General features: G+C 40.9%; 1 protein-coding gene across 11 annotated transcripts in view; it reads right to left on the reverse strand.

Annotated features, from left to right (window-relative positions):
• The window catches only part of mlip (muscular LMNA-interacting protein), a 97637-nt gene that overhangs the window by 61814 nt on the left and 12250 nt on the right, over positions 1-23573 (reverse strand). For 8 of the 11 annotated variants that reach the window (XM_073056720.1, XM_073056709.1, XM_073056708.1 and 5 more), the window contains exon 3: positions 2974-3126. The exons of 2 other annotated variants lie outside the window; for them this stretch is intronic. In XM_073056720.1, the coding sequence (XP_072912821.1) occupies positions 2974-3126 (153 nt within the window). Of the gene's footprint in view, positions 1-2973; positions 3127-11139; positions 11227-23573 lie in introns of those variants that run through there. One more of the 11 variants, XM_073056716.1, reaches the window with a different exon arrangement.

Raw genomic sequence — 23573 nt, forward strand, 5'->3', positions numbered from 1 at the left:
ATTTCAGCAACAACTTCTTCCTCTCCGCCATCAGATTTCTGAATGGACAATGAATTCATGTATACTATCTCACTATTTTTTTCTTTTTTTAGCTCCCTTTTTGCACATATTTAATGTGTGTGTGTGTGTGTGTGTGTGTGTGTGTGTGTGTGTGTGTGTGTGTGTGTGTGTGTGTGTGTGTGTGTGTGTGTGTGTTTGTTTAATATGTAATTTGCTTCACAACATATGTCGCTTATATTAAACCTGACCCTCTGATTCTGAGGAATCAAACCCAATCATTGATTGTTGGCACTGTATGGTGATGCGCTAATCACTATGCTATCCCAGTGCCCTAAATTTATTCAGAGATGCAGTGAGGAACAGGCCTTTCTTGTGCACCGACCCAGACCACTCAGTAACCCACCTATTTAGCAGTAGCCTAATCGCAGGACAATTTACAATGACCAATGAACCTGTTAACTGGTACACCTTTAGACTGAGGGACAACCCGGAGGAACCTCATGCACTCATGGGAAAAGCGTACAAACGAATCAAACTCTGATCTCCGACACCCCATGTTGTAATAGCTTTGTGCTAACTGCTACCCCACAGGTTTTGAGAACTCTTCCTGGCAAAAGGTCATTTTGACAGCTTGTTGAAGTTAATTCAAAGGTCAAAATTCAAAGTCAATTTATCATCAAAGTACATACAAGTTACCATATACAACTCTGAGATTCATTTTCTAGCGGGTATATACAATAAACCCAAGAAACATACCAGAGAATCAGTGAAAGACTGTACGCAACAGGATGGACAAACAACCAATTTACAAAAAAAAATTTGAAGAGTAAAAAGCAACTCTTGTAAGCACCAACAAGAATATTTTGAAAGAAAGTTAAAACACGTAATTACCTTGGAAACTGCAGTCACTTGACTTCAAGCCTTAGGTGTTTGCAAAGATTCAGCATGACATCTAAAACTTTGACAAACTTCTATAGATATGTGATGGAGAGTATAGTTACTGGCTGCTTCACAGCCTTGTATAGAAGCACCAATATCTTTGAATTGAAAATCCTACAAAAAATGGTGGATACAGCCCAGTCCATCACTGAGCACATCCACACAAAGTGTTGTCACAGGAAAGTAGCATCCACCATCACAGACCCAGACCACCCAGGTCATGCTTTCTACTCACTGTTGCCAGAAGGCACAGAAGCCTCTGGACTCATACCACCAAACTCAGGAACAGTTATTACCCCTTAACCATCAGGCTCTTGAACCAAAAGGGATAACTTCACTCAATTTCATTTGCCCCATCAATGAAATGTTCCCACAACCTATGGAATACCCTCATGCCCTCGATATTTATTGTTTATTTAATTATTACTATTATTTCTTCCTTTTCACATTTGCACAATGTGTTGTCTTTTGTACACTGGTTGAATTCCCAAGTTGGCATGGTCTTTCATTGATTCTATTATGGTTATTATTCTATGATGGATTTATTGAGTATGGCCCCAAAAAAATGAATCTCAGGGTCGCAGATGGTGACATATATAGGTCCATCTAATGTCAGAGAAATGTATACAATATACATCCTAAAGTTCTTTTCCTTCGCAGACATCCACGAAAACAGAGGAGTGCCCCAGAGAATGCATGACAGTTAAATGTTAGAACCCCAAAGACCCCACAGCTTCCCCTCCCACACATAAGCAGCAGAAAGGCAATGACCACCTCCCCCACCAGTAAAAAATGCATCAGCACCCTCCACCAAGCACTCAAACATGCAGCAAGCGTCAATGAAGACACAGGCTTGCAGTACCCCAAAGATTACTCATTCACCCGGTAATTCGACATACCACAAAGCTCTCTCTCTCTCTCTCCCTAAAAAGGGAAAAAGAGGTCTCCCCTCTTATGTACATTGATAATAAATTTGGTTTGAATTTTGAATTGTATTCATATTAACTGGATATTTGGAGACAAAAGAGAGTACAGATGCTAGATTCTGGATGTTGAGGGAACTCAGATGCCATGGAGGGAAATGGACAGGTGACATTTTAGGTGCAGTTCAAATGAAGGATCTCAACCCAAAACATTAACTGTCCATTTCCTTCTACAGATGCTGCTCAGGCACTATCTTGTATTTTTGCTCATGTGAATATATAATGGTCACTAATCTTCCCATCATCGAGGACATCTTCAAATGTTGATACTTCAAGAAGACAACATCCATCGTGAAGGGCCCTCACTGCCCGGGACATGCCCTCTTCTCATTGCTACCATCAGAGAGGGGGGACAGGAGCCTGAAAACACACACTCAGTGTTTTAGGAACAGCTTCTTCCCCTCCGCCAACAGATTTATGAATGGTCCATGAAAGCATGAACACAACTTCATATTTGCTCTCGTTTTATACTACACTTACTTTTTTTTTAACATATCTCTTATTGTAACTGATAGTAATATTTTCAGTGCATTGCATTGTACTGCTGCAGCAAATCAGCAAATTTCAGGACATATACCTTTTATTTTTATTATTTAGAGATGCAGTGCAGAACAGGCCCTTCCGGCACAGTGAGCCACACCGCCAAGCAACAAACTTATTTAACGCAAGTCCAATCACAAGACAATCTACAATGACCAATTAGCCAATTAACTGGTACATCTTCAGACTGAGAGGAAACCAGAGTGGCCAGAGGAAGCCCATGCATACACAGGAAGAACCTACAAGATTTCTTCCAGAGGAAAGCGGAATTAATCCAATAACCTGAGCTGTAATAGCATCACACATACCGCTTGGTGCCGCAGTCATAGTAAACCTGATTCTGATTCTGATTTTTTTTCTGTGTTGGTAGGAGATCTCTAAAAGAGACGTACTGGTGTTGGGCAGAACTTTTTTTTCTAGTGACAACTGAAGGTCTTCTTAAAAATGATTTAATGAGCAAATCTTTAATGTGTAAAAAAAAACACAGCAGTGTTGAAAATGATGGCATTACCTCATTCAAGATGGAGGAACTGGCCATTGAGCTTTGCAGTTTACCAGGCTGATGCGAGAATCTGGTATCCATCACCTGAATGTGAGCAGGAAGCCTTCGAACAGTTGGCACAAATGTGAAGGCCAAAGGCTTGGCTGTTTCATTAATACGAACCTATATAATCAATAAATTTAAATACATTGGAAGTTAAGTTAGCTCATGTTTTAATCTCAGAATCATTGGTGTTAGGGATCACTCTGGGGTTATGAATATATGTTCAGCATAATTATGGATAAAGTTCAAAGTAAATGTATTATCAAAGTATATACACGTCACCACATACTACTCTGAGATTAATTTTCTTGTGGACATTCAAAGTGGATACAAAGAAACACAATTGAATCAATGATAAAACATACACAACAAAGATGGACAAACAACCAATATGTAAAAGACAACATATTGTGCAAATACAAAAAGCAAAATAATAATTAATAAATACATAATAGATAGATAGATAGATAGATAGATAGATAGATAGATAGATAGATAGATAGATAGATAGATAGATAGATATCAAGAACATGAGTTGAAGAGGGATTGAAAGAGAATCTATTTGCTGTGTGATCACTGTTGGGATGAGTGAAGTTTTCTACACTGGTTCAGGAGGCTGATGGTTGAGGGATAATAACTGTTCCTGATTCTGGTGGTGTTGGACCTGAAGCTCCTGCACCTCCTTCCTGAAGGCAGCAGTGAGAAGAGAGCATGACCTGAATGGTGAGAGTCCCTAATGATCGACGCTGCTTTCTTGTAACAGCGCTCCAGGTAGATGTGCTCAATAGTGAGGAGGGCGATACCCATGAAGGACTGGACAGTATCCACTAAAGTGATACCAACCTTCAGGAAATAATACCTGTACACAATTTATATTTTGTGTTATGTGCTGTGCATCATATATGTATTGTGGGTACACTGTGGTCTGGAGAAATGTGGTGTCATTTGATTTTATATTCAGTATCTGAAGTCATGTAACAATAAACTTGAACTTCGCAGCTTCCCTGTGGCTTAGTTTTAGTCAGTCATGACAGTTGGTGCCAAACACAAAGGCAATAATAGTAAAAATCTGTAAGTAAATGGTTTATTATTGACACACATACTGAGGTACAGTGTAAAACTTTGTTTTGCATGCCATCCAGACAGATCATTTGATCACATCTGCACATTGATGTAGAACAAGGTATAACAATAACAGAATGCAGAATAAAATACTCCATCAAGACAAGTTCAGTGCACGTAGACAATAGGGTGTAAGGTCATAGCAGAGTCGATTTTGAGGTCAAACGTCCATTGTATTGTAGTAGGGAACCATTCAATAATCTTACAACAGTAGGATAGGAGTTGTCCTTGAGCCTGGTGGTACGAGCTATTGGGTTTTTGCACCTTTCTGCCCGATAGGAGGGAGAGGAGAAAATGTCTGGCATGAGGCAAGAGACAATGGGTCGAGCAGCATCTGTGGAGGGAAAGTAATTGCCAACATTGTTGAAACACTGCATCAAGACTGAGTGTGGAGAGGGGAGATGGCTGTTATAAATAAGAAAGAGTGGGTGGTGAAGCAAAGTCCGAGGTGAGCGTAGGACTGAGGAAGGGGTGTAAGATGACAGGCAGGTTGAGGAGGAGATAAGGGCTGAAATTGCGAGATAATGGCAGAGAGAAGAGAGAGACAGAGACAGAGAGAAAGAGAGACAGACAGAGAAAGAGAATGACAGACAGATAAAAACATAGGGAGAAACAAACATAAAGGCAGTTAGAGACACAGTGAGAAAGAGAGAGAAACATAGAGAGAGGGAGATAGAGCAAGAAAGAAAGGAGAATGGATGAGAAAGAGAGGTCAGAAAGAAAGAGTTCTCTACCCACCAAAAAAACAAATCAGTACAACATGTGGTAAAAAGAAAACTGTTTCTACTTGCTTGGGCTCAACGGAATAGTGATTCATTACCAAACCAATTTTTGGACTGATGGACCACGCCTTATCAGTGGCAAGTCCTTACTCGCTTTTAAATGTTACATTTCATGAAGCTTACTAATTTTTCCTTTTCTGAATAGACAATTCCAACAATCAGGAAACTGACTAACAAGGAATATTAAACACTGCAGCCTCTGCCTTGGCCACCACTACTTCTTTCATCAAGGACAGATGTTTGCATTCATTGTAGGGTCCTTCTCCTCAGCCAAAAGCAATGCTATTCTTAAATGATTTTTAAAATAAAGATAAAGATTAGCTTTAGTTTTCACATGTGCATCGAAATATTGATAGGTATATAGATAAATAGTTAGATAATTTACTGATCCCAAAGGAAATAACTGTCACAGTAGGATTACAAGTGCAAATTTGCCCACTACTGTAGTCACTGCACTCGATGGAATAAATTATCACAAGGACTAGAAGGATTGTGAAAAAGTTCTTCAACTTCCAGAGAAGATATTAAGCTTGAACTAACTTATTTCATTCAACAGGATGAATTGCGACATAAAAGGTGGACAAAATTAAAATCGGTGAATACAGGACTGAAGGAGTTATATTTGAATGCATGCAGTACATGGAATAAGGTTGCAGCACAGTTGTAGATTGCCAGGTATGATGTTGTAGACATCACTGAAACATAGCTGAAAGAAGATTATAGCTGGGAGCTTAATGTCCACAGATACACATTGTATTCAAAGGACAGGCAGGAAGAGAAAGAGGACGGCGTTGTTCTGTTGGTAAAAAATGAAATCAAATTATTTAAAAGAGGTGATATAGTGTCACAGGGTGTTGAATCATTGTGGATAGAGCTAAGGAACTGAGAGGATAAAACAACCTTTATGGGAGTTGTATACAGACCGCTGAACAGTAGTAAGGATGTGATCTACAAATTTCAAAGGGAAAGAGAAAACGCATGCCAAAAGGGCAATGTTACAATAGTCAAGGGGGATTTCAATGTGTAGGTAGATTGGGAAAATGAGGTTCATGTTGGATTCCATGAGGGGAGTTTCTAGAGTGCTTACAAGATGGCCTTTTAGAGCAGCTTGTGGTTCAGCCCACTGGGGGATCAGCTATTCTGGATTGGGTGTTGTGTAATGAACTGGAACTGGATAGAAAGCTTAAGATGAAAGAACCTAAAGGAGAAAGCGACCATAGTATGATCAAATTCACACTTAAAAATGAGAATGAGAAGCTAAAGTCAGATGCATCAGTATTACAGTGGAGTAAAGGGAATTACAGAGACATGAGAGAGGAATTGATTGGAAAAGAACACTGGCAAGGATGATGGCAGTGGCTGGCATTTCTGGAAAGAATTCAGATGGCACAGAATATATACAACCCAAAGAGGAAGAAGTGTTCTAAAAGAAAGATGACACAACCGCAAATAACAAGAGAAGTCAAAGCCAACAGAAGGTAACAAGAAAAATCATTAAAGATGGAATATGAAAGTAAGCCAATAATATTAAAGAGGATACCAAAAGTTTCTTCAGATACATAAAGGGTAAAAGAGAGGTGAGAGTGGATATTGGACAGCTGGAAAACGATGTCGGAGAGGTAGTTATGGGGGACAACAAAATGGAAGACCAACTAAATAAGTATTTTGCATCAGTCTCCACTGTGGAAGACACTAGCAGTATGGTGGACATTCCAGGTGTCAAGGGTCATGAAGTGTATGAAGTTACCATAAATAGAGAGAAGTTGCTTGGGAAACTGAAAGCTCTGATGATAGATTAGTCATCTGAACTAGATGGTGTACACCCCATGGTTCTGAAAAAGGTGACCGAAGAGATCGTGGAGGCATCAGTAATGATCTTTCTAGAACCACTAGATTCTGAAATGGTTCCAGAATAACAAATGTCATTCCACTCTTCAAGAAGGGAGAGAGGCAGAAGAAAGGAAACTGTAGGCCAATTAGTCTAACCTCAGTGGTTGGGAAAATGTTGGAGTCAATTATAAAGGATGAGTACTCAGGGTACTTCAAGACACATGATAAAATAGGCCATAATCAGCATGGTTTCCTCAAGGGAAAATCTTGCCTGATGAATCTGTTGTAATTCTTTGAAGAAATAACAATCAAGATAGACAAAGGAAAATTGGTTAATGTTGTATACTTGGATTTTCAGAAGGCCTTTGACAAGATGCTACACATGAAGCTGCTTAAAAAGCCATGAGCCCATGGTATTACAGGAAAGATTCGAGCATGAATAAAGCAATGGCTGATTGGTGGGAGGCAAAGTGTGTATGGTCTTATACTCTCCATAGGAGTATAAGACCATAAGACATAGAAGCAGAAATAAGCCATTTGGCCCATCAAATTTTTCTGCCATTCCATCACGGCTGATTAATGATCCCACTCAACCTCATCTCCTGCCTTCCAGCTGTAACATTTGACACCCTGACCCCTGACTAATGAAGAACCTATCAACCTCCACCTTAAATGTACCGAATGACCTGGCCTCTACAGCCGCCTGTTGCAATGAATTCCACAGATTTATCACCCTCTGGTGAATTTCTCTTCATCTCTGTTCTAAAGGGATGTCCTTCTATTCTGAGGGTATAATCTCTGGTGCTATACTCTCCCACTATAGGAACTCTCCTCTTCATACCCATTCTGTCTAGGCCATTTACAATTCTATATGATTCAATGAGATTCTCCCCACCCCCCCCCCCCCCATTCTTCTAAACTTCATTGAGAACAGACCCAAAACCATCAAAGACACCTGATACATTAACCCTTTCATTTCAGGGATCATTCCGTAAACCTCCTCTGGACCCTATGCAATACCAGCACATTCTTTCTTAGATAAGGGGCCCAAAACTGCTCACGATACTCTAGTTGCAGACTAACCAATGTCTTGCGTCTTGCTGCTTTTCTAAGTTTGGGCTCATGCAGAGACTTCTTAATTCTTGTCATGGAAATGGTCTCTTTGCTTAACACTGGAAATCTTTTGTTCAAACCTCCATCATGTAAAGTTAAAGCAATAGGCTCTGACTACAGAATTCCTCAATTGCTTTTCAGTGTTCCTGGCAGCATGGGCTTATCTGACAGACAAAAATGCATCAGTATGCTGCATCACTTGTCTTTTTAAAACAATCTCTGGCATTGTCAGAGGAAGATTTTTCTTTCTATCAGCTGCAAAAACAGCTCCCGCATAACAATAACACTGAGTTAAATATTTTTCCTGACCAAGTTCACCCTCAGTGCCAGGTGACTTCATTGGCCTATAGATGCAGAGTGGCGAGTACCTGAACTCATTGCATCACAGCCTGGTATGGAAACTCTAACACCCAGGAATGGAAAAAATTACAGTAAGTGGTAGATACAGTCCAGCCAATCACAGGCAAAGCCCTGGCCTACCACCCTCCCAACTATTAATTGCATTTACAAGGAGCGCTGGCACAAGAAAACAGCATCTATCATCAAGAAACCCAATCATCTAAGCCAGGGATTCCCAGCCTGGGGCCTACAGACCTCTTACTTAATGATATTGGTCCATGGCATAAAAAAGGTTGGGAACCCCTGATCTAGGCCATGTTCTCTTCTCAGTACTACCATCGGTTAGGAGGTACAGGGGCCTTAGCTCCCGCACCACCAGGTTAACGAACAGTTATTACCCATCAACCGTCAAGTTCCTGAGCCAGTGTGGATAGCTTTACTCACCGCAACATCCTACAGATTCACTTTCAAGGACTCCACATGTTTTTTTTTGCTTTTATGTTTTGTTTTCTATTGCACTTTGGTTGTTTGTTAGTCTTTATTTTATGTATAGTTTTTCATAAATTATACTGTATTTCTTTGTTTTCTTGCAAGAAAATAAATCACAAAGTGGTAAAGGGTGACATACACTCTTGTACATAATAAAGTGGCCACTGAGCATAACACTGCAGCAAAGCACTCATTAAGCACCTCACTCACATTCTGTACTCACAGCAACAGAGAACTTTGAACATGCACTCAGTAGCCATGGGAGGTACCTAATAAAGTGGCCACTGAATGTAGTTACCCAGAGAAAGCTGATTAAGTAAATCAAGCCAGCTCAGATTAAAGAACAAACCATACATAACAAATCTGATGAAGGTTGGATGAATTAATAGAGAATGTCGATGAAGGTATTGCAGTGGGAGTGGTGTACATAGACATGTGAAGCCTGTACCACCAGGCTCCAGGACAGCTTCTAGTCCCTCTGTTATAAGATGACTGTACGTTATTATCTGCCTACACTGCATTTCTCTTTAACTCTAACCCTTTATCCTGCATTCTTTTTTGGTTTAATTTTTAACCTCCACACCCTATTGTACTGAATTGATCTGTGTGGAAGGTATGCGAGACACTGTTTTTCCACTGTACCTTGGTACATGTGACAATAATAGATCATCACTACTACCATCGGGCAGGAGGTGTAGAAGCCTTAGGTCCCACACAGTCAGGTTCAGGAACAGTCACTACCTTACAAGCATCAGGCTCCTGAACCAGTGGGGATGGCTTTACTCACCTCATCACTGAACTGATTCCACAACCTACTTGCACAGACTCCACAGCTCCCTATTATTTATTTACTTGCTTTTATTATTTACACAATTTGTCTTCTTTTACCCATTGGTTGTTGTCAGTTTTTGCTATTTATAGTTTCTCATAAATTTTATTGTATTTCCTTGTTTTCCTGTGAATGCCTGCAAGAAAATGAATTTCAAGGTGGAATGTGGTGACAAATATGTACTTTGATAATAAATTTGCTTTGAAGTCTGAAGCCAACTTACCAAATATAAGATAAAGACATAGATACTGAAGATACTAGAATCTAGAGTAATAAACAGGTAAAAATAAAGGGGAAGAGAATCATGGAAAAATATTTTTACACCACATCAAGTTGAAATCTGGAATGCACTGTACACAAACGTGATGGAAAAAGGTTCCATTGTGTCATTCAAACTGGAATTGGATAAATATATCGTGACAAGGGGTTGCAAGTCTGTAGGGATAGGGTCAGTGGGTGAAACTTGAAATAAGCCAGTTTGGACATGATAGGCTGAATGGCCTTTATGCTGTAATATTCCCTAATTCTCTGACACAAGAGATTCTGCAAATGTTGGAAATCTAGAGTAACACTCACAAAATGCTGGAGGAACTCAGTAGGTCAAGCAGCATCTATGGAAAGGAATAAACAGTCAACATTTCAGGCCAAGGCTGTTCATTAGGGCTCCTCCAGCATTTTGTGTGTGTTACCCTAATTCTTTGATTCTACAATCCATTATCTTCTACTGTAGTTACCGGAATACTTCCAAATGTGGACTTAACTAGTGATACTATGCAGGAACATCATTGTACGGATAATCGGTAAGGAGGAATCACTTACTGATTTATGATTTGAACAATCAGTCTTTCATTGCTCATTGTAAATGTGACACAGAAATGCACTGTCCAAGACACATCAACAGAACTCAGACCACAGAACACAAATCCATAAACTAGCGATTATACAGTCGTAGTTTCATAGAACACGACAGCTCAGAAATAGACCCTTCAGCCCATCTATTCCGTGTCGAACTGTTATTCTGCCTAGTCACATCAACTCGCAGCCAGACCATAGCCCTCCATACCCCTCCGTACTTATTCAAATTTCTCCTAAATGTTGAAATAGGATTCACATCCACCACTTCCTCTTCCAGCACGTTTTGCACTTGTACCACCCGCTGAGTGAAGACGATTCCCCAAGATTCCCCTTAAATATTTCACCTTTCAGCTTTAACCTATGAGCTCCAGTTCTAGTTTCACCCAACCTCAATGGAAAAAGCCTGCTTGCATTAACCCTATTTCCAACCCTCATAATTTTGTATATCTCTATCAGAACTCTCCTCATTCTCTTACGCTCTAACCTATTCTAACCTATTCAGCCTTCCTCTATAACTCAGGTCCTCAAGTCCCAGCAACATTCTCTCTACGTTCTTTCAATCTTACTGATATCTTTCTTGTAGGTAAGTAACCAGAATGCACACAATACTCTGAATTTAATCTCATGAATGTCTAATCCAATTTCCAAATAACATCCCAATTCCTGTACTCAATACTTTGATTTATGAGGGCCAATGTGCCAAAAGCTCTCTTTATGACCCTATCTGTAATTATAATGCAAGTTACATTAGATCCATAATTTATTCAAACTCACCTGCTGTGGGTCTTGGAGTTAACCTAACAATACACTCTTCATTCCTCAGTTCAGTGGAAGAAATGCGAGTGTTTGTGTGATCACACTAACGGTGCAAGGAATGATAATTTGAGTGCCAGGAATAGTGAGGCTGTATCAGAGAAATGTGCTGACAAATTTCTATTTATGTAAATTACTGAGTGGGCCTTAAGCAAGCCCTTAGGAATTTCTAGCCTTCAAATGTCATCATGAAGGGACAAATACCAATGACTTGAAACCGGCTGCCAGCTACACTAATTGTGTGAGGAAGCATTGTGCTTTTAACATGTGGTTTCACTGTCAGGTATATGGCGGTCGGTATAAAGTTAATGCCACGCTGAGACGTAGTCCTGATGAACGATCCCAATCAGGAACGTCTGGACCGAATCCTTTGAAGTTAGAACACAGAACAGTAAACAACAGGAACAGGCCCTTCGGCCCACAATATTGTGCCTATCCAATTAACTTAGTAATCAAATGGTCAAGCCTCTAGCTACACAATCTCCATATCCTTCCATTTTCCTCACATTCATGAGCCTGTCTAAATTCCCTTTAAAGTCTCTAATGTATATTAGGTTCAAAAACTAGGTAATGATTGACATCTTGAAGATTATCAGGCTAGCAGGAAGAAGCTTAAGAATGAAATTAGGAGAGCCAGAAGGGGCCATGAGAAGGCCTTGGTGGATAGAACTAAGGGAAACCCCAAGGTATTCCACAAGTATGTGAAGGGCAAGATGTGAGAGAATAGGACAAATCAAGTGTGACAGTGGAAAAGTGTGTATGGAACCAGAGGAGATAGCAGAGGTATTTAACAAATACTTTGCTTCACTACAGAAAAGGATCTTGGCGATTGTAGGGATGACTTAAAGCAGACTGAAAAGCATGAGCTTTTAGAAAGAGGATGTGCTGGAGCTTTTGAAAAGCTTCAAGTTGGATAAGTCACTGGGACTGGACGAGATGTACCCCAGGCTACTATGGGAGGGGAGGGAGGAAATTGCTGAGCCTCTGGTGATGATCTTTGCATCAACAGTGGGAACGGAAGAGGTTCCAGAGGATTGGAGGGTCGCAGATGTTGTTCCCTTATTCAAGAAAGGGAGTAGAGGTAGCCCAATAAATTGTAAACCAGTGAGTCTTACTTCAGTGGTTGGTAAATTGATGGAAAAGATCCTGAGGAGCAGGATTTATGAATGTTTGGAGAGGCATAATATGATTAGGAATAGTCAGCATGGCTTTGTCAATGGCAGGTCGTGCCTTATGATTTGAGGATGTGACTGAACACATTGATGAAGGTAGAGCAGTAAATGTAGTGTATATGGATTTCAGAAAGGAATTTAGTAAGGTATCCCAAGCAAGGCTAATTTAGAAAGTAAGGAGGCATGGGATCCAAAGGTGACATTGCTTTGTGGATCCGGAATTGGCTTGCCCACAGAAGGCAAAGTGTGGTTGTAGATGGGTCATCTTCTGCATGGAGGTCGGTCACCAGTGGTGTGCCTCAGGGATCTGTTCTGGGACCCTTACTCTTCGTGATTTTTATAAGTGACCTGGATGAGGAAGTGGAGGGATGGATTAGTAAATTTGCTGGTGACAAAAAGGTTGGGGGTGTTGTGGATATTGTGGAGGGCTGTCAGAGGTTACAGCGGGACATCGATAGGATGCAAAACTAAGCATAAAAGTGGCAGATGGAGTTCAACCCAGATAAGTGTGAAGTGGTTCATTTTGATAGGTCAAATATGATGGCAGAATATAGTATTAATGGTAAGACTCTTGGCAGTGTTGAGGATCAGAGGGATTTTGGGGTCTGAGTCCATAGGACGCTCAAAGCAGCTGTGCAGGTTGACTCTGTGGTTAAGAAGGTATACGGTGCATTGGCCTTCATCAATCGTGGGATTGAGATAAGGAGCCAAGACGTAATGTTGCAATTATATAGGACTCTGGTCAGACCCCACTTGGAGTACTGTGCTCAGTTCTGGTCACCTCACTACAGGAAGAATGTGGAAACCATAGAAAGGGTGCAGAAGAGATTTACAAGGATGTTGCCTGGATTGGGGAGCATGCCTTATGAGAATAGATTGAGTGAACTCGGCCTTTTCTCCTTGGAGCAACGGAGGATGAGAGATGACCTGATAAAGGTGTATAAGATGATGAGAGGCATTGATCGTGTAGATCATATATGTCAAACTCAAGGCCCGCGGGCCAAATCCGGCCCGCGGTGGAATTATCTTTGGCCCGCGAGATAATATCTAATTAATATTAAAGCTGGCCCCAGTAATCGAAGCGCCTATGGCGTATGATATGGCTAATGCTGAGTTTATTCAGGTACCAGGTTTTCAGGGTTTTTAGTGTTTATTCGGCAGTCTTGCTCGGCAGTCTTCTTCATAAGAGACGGAATTTGTAAAGTGAAACACTTTGTAGTTATAGCAGAGACTGAGACACATGAGAGCAGGCTGAAAAAACGGAGGCAACGAAAGCTGCGTTCGCACGCGTCCGACTGATCCGGCCCGCATGAAGCTGCATTTTGCTCAATCCGGCCCATGACCTAAAATGAGTTTGACACCCCTGGTTTAGATGGTTAGAGGCTTTTTCCCAGGGCTGAAATGGCTAACACGAGAGGGCACAATTTTAAGGTGCTTGAAGTAGGTACAGAGATGTCACAGTAAGTTTTTTTTTACACAGAAAGTGGTGAGTGTGTGGAATGGGCTGCCGGCGACGGTGGTGGAGGCGGATACGACAGGGTCTTTTAAGAGACTCCTGGATAGGTACAGGGAGCCTAGAAAAATAGAGGGCTATGGTTAACCATAGGTAATTTTTATAGTAAGGACATGTTTGGCACAGCTTTGTGTGCTGAAGAGCCTGTATTGTGCTGTAGGTTTTCTATGTTCTATGTTCTATACCTCCAGCATCTCTCCAGGGAGTGCACACTCACCACTCTCTGTGTCAGAAACTTGGCCCTCACATCTCATTTGAAATTAACCCCTCTCACCTTCAATGCATGCCCTTGGGTATTAGACATTTCAAGTTGATGACTGACAACAGATAATGTCTGTTGTCAATGACCATACAACACAGGAGCAGAATTAGGCAATTCGGACCATCGAGTCTGCTCTGCCATTCAATAATGGCTGATTTATTGTTCCTCTCAACCCCATTGTGCTGTCTATCCTCTCACATTTCTCAGCCTTACGCGCTCATTTTGGCCCTTCTCTTCAGCTTTCCACATTCCCTCCCACCAGTGCCCTCTTCTGGCCTCTCCCAGACACACCCTCAGAAATTAATTCACTGGAAAGGGAAAAGATTTCAAACTTTCAAGTTCAGCAATAGGAGAATAATTGAGGAACTCATTCAGAATTTTTGCAGAGGCAAGTTCAAATGACAAGTCCATAAGACAATAAAACATAGGAACAGAACAAGGCCACTCAGCCCATTGGTTCTGTTCCACCATTTCATCATGGGTGATTTATTTTCCATCTCAACACCACTCTCCTGCCTTCTCACCATAAGCCTTAATGCCCTTACCAATCAAGAACCTATCAACCTCCTCTTTAAATATACCCAATGAATCTACTGTGTGACTTCATCAAAGACAAACTATCTATATTATCAAAATATGTATATGTCACCTTGAGATTAATTTTTCTTGCAGTCCTTTACAGGAAAATAAATACAATAGAATTTATGAAAAGCTGTACATGAACAAAAACTGACAAACAGCCAATGGGCAAAAGAAGACAAATTGTGCAAAATAATATATAATACTGAGAATATGAGTTGTTGAGTCCTTGAAAGAGAATGTTTGAGGTGGAATTAGTTCAATGTTGAGGTGAGTGATGTTATCCACACCAGTTCAGGAGCCTGATGGTTGTTTGGTAATAACCGTTCCTGCATCTGGTGGGATGAGACGCAAGGCTTCTGTACCACCTTCTCGATGATAGTAACAAGAAGAGAACATATCTGTCTGGTAGTCAGATTCAGGTAGCACAGTGGTTAGCTTAACATCTTTCAGCACCAGTTACAAGGTCCATGGTTCATGGTTCAATTCCTGTCACTGTCTGCAGGGAGTTTATACATTGTCCCTTTGACCAAGTGTGTTTCCTCCACATCTTCCAGCTTCCTCACACATTCCAAAGTACGGGTTACAGTTAGTGAGCTGTGTGCATGTTATGTTGGCACCAGAAGTGCAGCAGCAGTTACGGATTGTCCCTAGCACAATCCTCACTGATATGATTTAACACAAAATGACCAATTTCACTGCATGTTTTGATGCACATATGTCAAGTAAAGCTAATCATTATCATTTAATCCTTCAGTCAGGAAAAGCATTTTCACAGGAGTCACAAGTCGCTTGCTTCAGAATCATTTCGTAAATATTTATTTCTTTTTTTAACCAGATGAAATAAATTAAATGTAGCTATCATACAGATGTTAGTGTCAATCTTATCATAACTTCGGGCCCAATTAAGCTGTTTACAGACACGAGTTATTAATAGGAGTTTGGTAGTCCTATAAATAATCACCAAAGTGAAAATAGGCTGACTATGTACAAACAAATAAAGTGAGTAAAATGAGTTCCCAACCCTTTTCATGCCCTGGAGCCTTATCATCAACCAAGGGCTCCATGGACCCAAGGTTGAGAACCCCTGGTTGGGACCACACTACATTATTTTCATTTATCTTGTTATTTTATTTTTGTTTCGAGAGACAACATGGTAACGAGCCTTTCAGGACCAATGAGCCCACACAATTACACCCATGTGTCCAATTAACCCCCTAACCCACATGTCTTTGGAATGTTGGGGGTAACCTGAAGGAAACCCAGGTGGTCATGGGGTGTACATACAAGCTCCTTATAGACAGCTGGCACTGTAAAGTGTTGCACTAACTGCTGCACTGTTCTACGTTCTATACAGGCAGCTGCCGGTACTGACCCAGTTAAAGACAAAATGGAATAGATTCAGGAATCCCATGGAAGTTGACTCCTTACAGATAGCAGTGGAATTGATCCCGGGTCACTGATACTGTAATAGTGTCGAGCTAACCGCTACGCTACCAATCTTTTCTCAAGTTGAATAAACAAGATGTTTATTTGAAATGAGCCGTTCATTGCTGAAGTCACACTACTTTTAATTTCAGCACCTATTTTTGGTTTCTTGGGTAGTATCTGGTCAAGGAAGGTCACATGTAGTATTATTAGGGCCTAAGAGTGGGGATCTCCTTCAACACCATTTGTTGAATAGGAAGGCAAGAGGTGGCAGAGAGTAGTGGACACAGCCCGGTCTATCACAGACACTGCCCTCCCTACTATTGAAGGTGTCTACATGATATCAAACGCCTTCATCATCTCCGTCCTTCCATCTTCTCACCATCAGCGAGGAGGTCAGAAACCTGAAGTCCCAACCCACCAGGTTCAGGAACAGCTACTTCCATACAACCAACAGGTTCTTGAATTGACCTGCACAAGCCTAACCCTACCTTTGTAACAAGGCACTACAGATAACCTCTTGCACTTCCATAGACTCGTCTTGAATTGTTTTTTTGCACTAATGTCTAGATTTGCATCCTTTTTTTCACTGACTTATATAAGTTATGTACTCTGTGCCTGTGCTGCTGCTGTAAGCAAGTTTTTCATTGTGCTACAACTCACCAGACCTGTGCAGATGACAACAAACACAACTGTGAAGATTGTGGAATGATGGTAAAGTTCAGAAAATTAAATGGGGGCGTCATGACTGTAATGGTCCCTCACTGAATGTCCCTGTCTGTCCTATGGTTTCTTTATCTTAAAACATAGAGCAGTACAGCACACTGTAGGTGAGCAGTGTGCTAACCTTTAAAAGGCTCCATGATCAATCTAATCTTTCCCTCCCTCATAGCCCTCCATTTTTCTATCACCCACACTCCAATCTAAGAGTGTTAAATGTCCCTAATGTGCCTATCTCTACCATCACAGGCCTCACTTGGAGTACTGTGAGCAGTTTTCTGCCCCTTATCTTACAAAGGATGTGCTGAAACTGGAGAGATTTCAAAGGAGGTTCACAAAAATGATTCCAGGATTAACCAGCTTGTTATATGAAGGGCATTAGATGGCTCTGTGCCTGTATACACTGGAATTCAGAAGAATGAGGGGTGCCCTGATTAAAACCTATCGAATGGTGAAAGGCCTTGATAGAGTGAATGTGGAAAGGATGTTTCCTATAGTGGGAGTGTCTAAGACCAAAGAACACAGCCTCAGAATAGAGGGGCGTCCTTTTAGAACAATGATGAGGAATGATTTCTTCAGCCAGAAAGCGGCTGTGGAGGCCAAGTCTTTATGTATTTAAGGCAGAGGTTGATAGATTCTTGATTGGTTGGAGCATGAAGGGATATGGGGGTGGTGGTTTTGAGGGGGAAGACAGGAGGTTGAAGCTGAGAGGAAATATGGGTCAACCATGTTGAAATGAAGGAGCAGACAATAGGCCAAGTGGCCTAATTCTGATCCTGTATTTTATGATCTTATGGTTTTATATCACCTCTGATAATGCATCCAGGCACCTACAGCTCTCTGTGTAAAACCCTTACTTCTACAGTCTCTCCTAAATCTTCCTCCACTCACCTTAAAGGGATGTCCTCCGATACTGGCCATTGCTGCTCTGGGAAAAAGGTGTTGGCTGGCTACTTGGTCTATGTCTCTTATAATCTTATACATAGAACATAGAATATCACAGCACAGTGCAGCCTACCTAAAGCTGCAACATTACGTCACTGTTCTTGAACTAGTGAAGCCCAGCACACTATACTCCTTTTTAACCACCCTATCAACTTGTGCAGCAACTTTGAGTGGTCTATGGACTTGGACTCCAAAGTCCCACTGCTCCTCCATATCCCTAATTATCATGTCATTAACCCTGGATTCTGCCTTTGAGTTCGACCTTCCAAAGTGAATCACTTCGCACTTTTCCAGATTGAATGCTACAGGTATATGCCACTTCTCAACCCAGCTTTTTATCCTATCAGTGTTCTGTTGTAACTTTTGAAAACCTTCTGCTCCATTCACAACACCACCAACATTCTGCTGTCCGAGAATGAAGGGATTAGGTCTACTCCAGTCAGTCTGTCACACTGTCCAATAAATGTTAGATTAGTCTAACGCCATCTGTATCTGGTAAGTGACAGAGCCTTGATTACTTTTGGAAGAGGAGCAAGAACAATGTACAGGAAGGAAGCAGTAATGTATCCTGCAAGCTGAAGGCATGTATTGGAGGGGGTGCTAACTTCAATATTAACAGCAGGAGTGAAGAATTAACATTGCAGAGACTGTCATGTTAATTTAATCTCTGGATTGGTTGAAATATTTCAGATTAATCTTAAGAAACAAATAATTCACATTTATGTAGCAACTTAAATTACACTAGGATATCTAAACTGTTAAATGGATTTATTATTGTCGTGTGTATCAAGATACAATGAAAATCTTTGTTTTGCATGCCATGCATACTGATCATTTCATCACATTGCTACATGGGGTAGTAGAAGGGAAAACTAACAATGTACAGTATAAATTGGTAAGTGGTTTATTATAACAAGATGTGCTGAGGTACATTGGAAGACTTGTTTTGTATGTCACCCATTTCATCACCTCAGTATGATGTGGTAGTACAAAGGAAAGCAATAACAATATATACATTTGTAAATTGCTTTATTATTGTTACGTACTGAGGTACAGTGAAAAAGATTGTTCTGCATACCATCCATACAGATCATTTCATCACATCAGTACAAATGCAAAGCAACAACAGAATGCAGAATAAAGTGTTCCTGTCACAGAGAATGTGATATATGGGCAGACAATAAGGTGCAAGGCCATGACAAGGTGGACTGTGAGGTCAGGAGTGCATCGTTTTGTACTATGGAACTGTACAGCAGTCTTATAACAGTGGGGTAGAAGCTATCATTGAGTCTGGTGGTACGTGCTTTCAAACTTTTGTATCTTCTGTCTGATGTGAGGGGGGAGCGAAGAGAGACTGTCTGGGGTAGGTGGTGTTTTTAATTATGTTGACTCAAAGTGTTCTCATGGCCAAAGAACTACCTAAAAACTATCCCAGCTAGAAAATAACACAAAACTTCACAATACAGGGACTGAGCTCTGAGAGGACTATGGCCACACCTCACTGTAATCATAACCAGAGATTGTTAGGGCAATACCTAGCCATCTTATCATTAATAATTTGCTCTCTTCTTACTTCATGTTGCCTTTGGCACATAGTCACGGAGTATACATGCATGAAAATTACCTTTTTATAACAGAAACACAGTACATCACAAACATGACAAGTATAATTCTAGGAGAGGAATTACACAATTTTCAACTTTCTTTCCCATAGCTCAATAATGAAGCAGCCCATGGCAGGATTTAAACAATATCCAGACTTGCACCCCTTCACCAGATCTCACCTATCACCTGCCAGCTTAAATTTTTCCTCTTCCCTCCACCTTCTTATTCTGTCTTCTAAAAAATTAAGATTAAAAATTAACTTTGTTTGTCACATGTACATTGAAGTATCGAAACTTACAGTGAAATGCATCATTGCATTATATCAAATCAGTGTGGACTATGCTGGGCAGACCACAGTATCACCATGCTTCCAGTATCAATATAGCATGCCCACAGCCCACTACTCTAATCTGTACTTACTTTGGAATGTGGGAGCTTTTCCAGACCTAATTAAAGATTAAAGATTAGCTTTATTTGTCACATGTACATCACAACGTACAGTGAAATACGTCATTTATGGCAATGCCCAAACACAGTCCGAGGATGTGTTGGGTGCAGCCTGTAAGCGTCATAATGGTTCCACTGCAGTCACAGCATGCTCAAAACTCACGAACCCCACCTGACCCATACCCGTTTGGAATGTGGGAGGAGACCAGAGCTCCTGGAGGGAGCCCATGTGGTCACGGGGAAAATGTACAAACCGAGTGGGAACGGAACCGGTTTGCTAGCGCTCTGAAGTGTTACACTAGCTGCTATGCCAAGTTGTTTGTTGTTCCAGGTCAACATTTCAGATTGATGACAGTTCATCAGACAGGAGAAACAAGAGATAAGTCAACCTTTTAGTTTCGGAGAAAGGGACTCAGACAAGAGGCAAGGATTTTGCACCTTGGCTCTCGAGGAACGATGTTTCATTTAGCTGTATACATGTGTATGGTTCAATGACCATTAAACTTCAACTTGAACTTGAGACATGAAGTGATCAAAAGAATAAAAGGAATAAAAAAGGAATAAAAAGAATAAAAGAGTAAGGTGAGGGGGGCACAGTAGAAGCTAAATGATGGTTTAAGGTTGAAGGAGGTACAGGGTAGCTGAGGGTGTGTTCTCAAGCAGGTGTAGGTGGGTAAAGAATGAAATACCAACTTGAAGGAAAAGCTGGGGAGAAAATGTGAATGCAAAACTTGATACAGACGCAAGATCCAGAACAAGAAGTTAACTTACATAAATAGCACACACAAAATGCTGGAGCTTCTTAACAAGTCAGGCAGCATCTAAGGAGGGAAGGTTTTGGGTTGAGACCCTTTAGTACACTTAATTAGCTCTTGGCCGGAACCATCAACTGTTCATTCCTCTCAACAAATGCTGCCCGACCTGCTGAGTTACATCGCTGAGTTGCTTTGTTGGTGTATATTTTTATCAATTCTGTTACATTTCTTTATTGTCATGTAAATTCCTCAAAGAAAATGAATTTCTTGATAGTATCTGGACTCTTTGGGTAGACAGTGTCTGTTACCCTACTGTATCTCTAAATGAATAAATAAAATCTACTGGAGGAACTCTGGGTGTCCAGCAACATCTGTTACAGGGAAGGAATTGTCAACATTTCTGGTCAAAACCCTGCATCAGGACTGAGGATGGAGAAGGGAGATGGCCAGTATAAAGAGGAGAAGGCAGTTGGCAGATTGATTAATTATGGTTGCATATACTGAGATAAGATGAAAAGCTTAGTTTTGCACTGTAGATCTTTCCAAGCACAAATACAACGGGGTGGGACAAATAGCAGAATGCAGCATACAGTGAACCTGTTACAGAGAAAGTGCAGTGCAGGTAGACAGTAAGGTGCAAGGACCATAACAAGATAGATTGAGAGATCAAAAGTTCACCTTTAGCATATAAGAAGTCAGGAAGGAAGTGGAATGCAAAAGTTTGGTCAGAAAGGTGAATGGTAAGAAAGTTTCTGAAAGGTGAAATGACAGCAAGATCAAGATCTGAATCAAAATGTTGTATTCTGAAAAAAATGCATGATTTACGTTTATGGCTTTCTTGTGAATGCTGCTTATCTGCTGCTGTGTGCCTATGAAACTGCTGTGATGTGGGGTGCCAGGGTGGCATTGCAGTTGGCACAATGCTTGAGGAGATGGCAACACCTATAAGCAAACTGGTACGTTCCTTCCCGTATGGGTGTGGGTTTTCTCTGAAAGCTCCAGTATCCTCCCAGTCCAAAGATGTACTGGTTAGTAGGTCATTGTAAATGGTCCTGCAATTATGCCAGGGTTAATCAGTGGGCTGCTGGGAGGACCGGAAGGGCCTGATCCACAGTGTATCTCTAAATAAATACAGAATAATAAAAACTAAGCTTTTCATTGGCCTCGTGCAAACATGTACTTCTGACAATACACCATTCAACTTTGACTTCTACGAGATGAAGGAGAAACTGTTCAGTCTTCGATACCTCCACTCTAGAACCATATTCACACATGGAACATAGAGGAGCACAGTACAGGCCCTTTGGCCCGTGATGTAGCACTAACCTTTTAACCTACCCTGAGATCCATCTAACCCTTCCTTCCTACACATGTCCTCCATTGTTCTATCATTGCTGTGCCTATTCAAGAGTTTTTTTAAATGCTCCTAGTGTATCTGCCTCTACCACCACCCCGGCAAAGCATTCCACACACACACCACTCTATGTTAAAAAAAAAACTGCCTCTGACGTCCCCTTATACTTTCCTCCAATCACCTTAAAATTATGCTCCTACATATTAGCCGCTTCTACCCTGGGAAGAAATCATTGGCTATCCACTCGACCATGCTTCTTATCATCTTGTAATTTATCGTCAAACATACAGGTAACACTTCTGTATCATGTTCGGTCATGGAGCTATGGTGCACAGGTGATACAATAAGATATTAAGACCATAAAACATAGGAGCAGAATTAGGCCATTCAAGTCTGCTTTGCCATTCAATCATGGCTGATTTATTATTCCTCAAAACCTGATTCTCTTGCCTTCTTCTCGTAACCTTTGACACCCTGACTAATCAAGCACCCATCAACCACCAATTTAAATATACCCAATGACTTGGCCTCCACAGTTAACTGTAGCAATGAATTCCATAGATTTACCATCTGCTGGCCAAAGATATTTCTCCTCATCTCTGTTCCAAAGGGATGTCTTTGTATTCTGAGACTGTACCCTCTGGACTTACATTCCCCTGCAATAGAAAACATCCTCTCCATGTACACTCTATCTTTCAATATGTGATAGGTTTCAATGAGATCCTCCCTCATTCTTCTATAGTCCGGTGAGTACAGGCCCAGAGCCATTATCTGTGTCTGTACTTGTGCATGTGACAATAAATTCGATTTTGGATACTTTGATGTTTGCTGAAGTTTCTTTCCTGTGTTTACTCAGATTTAAAGTACACACTGATCATTTCACTCAACTGACATTTGTACTAATCAAGGCTACAACATTCAAAAACTTAGAGAAGCTCTTAAAAAAGGCAAAGAGGAAATGCTCCAAAATCTGCTTTATTTCATCAACTATCATTTGAAGAGGTTTAGTGAAAAAGCTGGGTAAAATGGTCTAAAAAGGATGAATTACACCTTAATTTAGCAGTGTTATGGTGAGATGCAGTAATCGACATTAGTGGTCACTGAATTAGATACACCTCTACACCTGCTTGTTAATGCAAATACCTAATCTGCCAGTCACGTGGAAGCAACTTAATACATAACAGCATGCAGACATGGTCAAGAGGTTCAGTTGCTGTTCAGACCAAACATCAGAATGGGGAAGAAATGTGATCTAAGTGACTTTGACTGTGGAATGACTGTTGGTGCCAGGTGGAGTCATTTGAGTATCTCAGAAACTGCAGATCCTCTGGGATTTTCATGGACAAGAGTCTAGAAGTTACAGCAAAAAAATCAAATAAACATCCAGTGAGCAGTTCTGTGAGCTAAAATGCCTTGTTAATGAGAGAGGTCAGACAAGAATGACTAGACCGGTTTAAATTGACTGGAAGGTACAGCAGTTCAAATAGCCACGTGTTACAACAGTGGTGTGTAGGAGGACATCTCTGAATGCACAGCACTTTGAACCTTGATAATTTTAAGGAGATTTGAGGAAAGTATAAGGGGGATGTCATAGGGAGTGTTTTTTTAACATAGA

This window comes from Hemitrygon akajei, chromosome 9 (genome assembly GCF_048418815.1).
Source record: "Hemitrygon akajei chromosome 9, sHemAka1.3, whole genome shotgun sequence".
Classification (NCBI taxonomy): Eukaryota; Metazoa; Chordata; class Chondrichthyes; order Myliobatiformes; family Dasyatidae; genus Hemitrygon; species Hemitrygon akajei.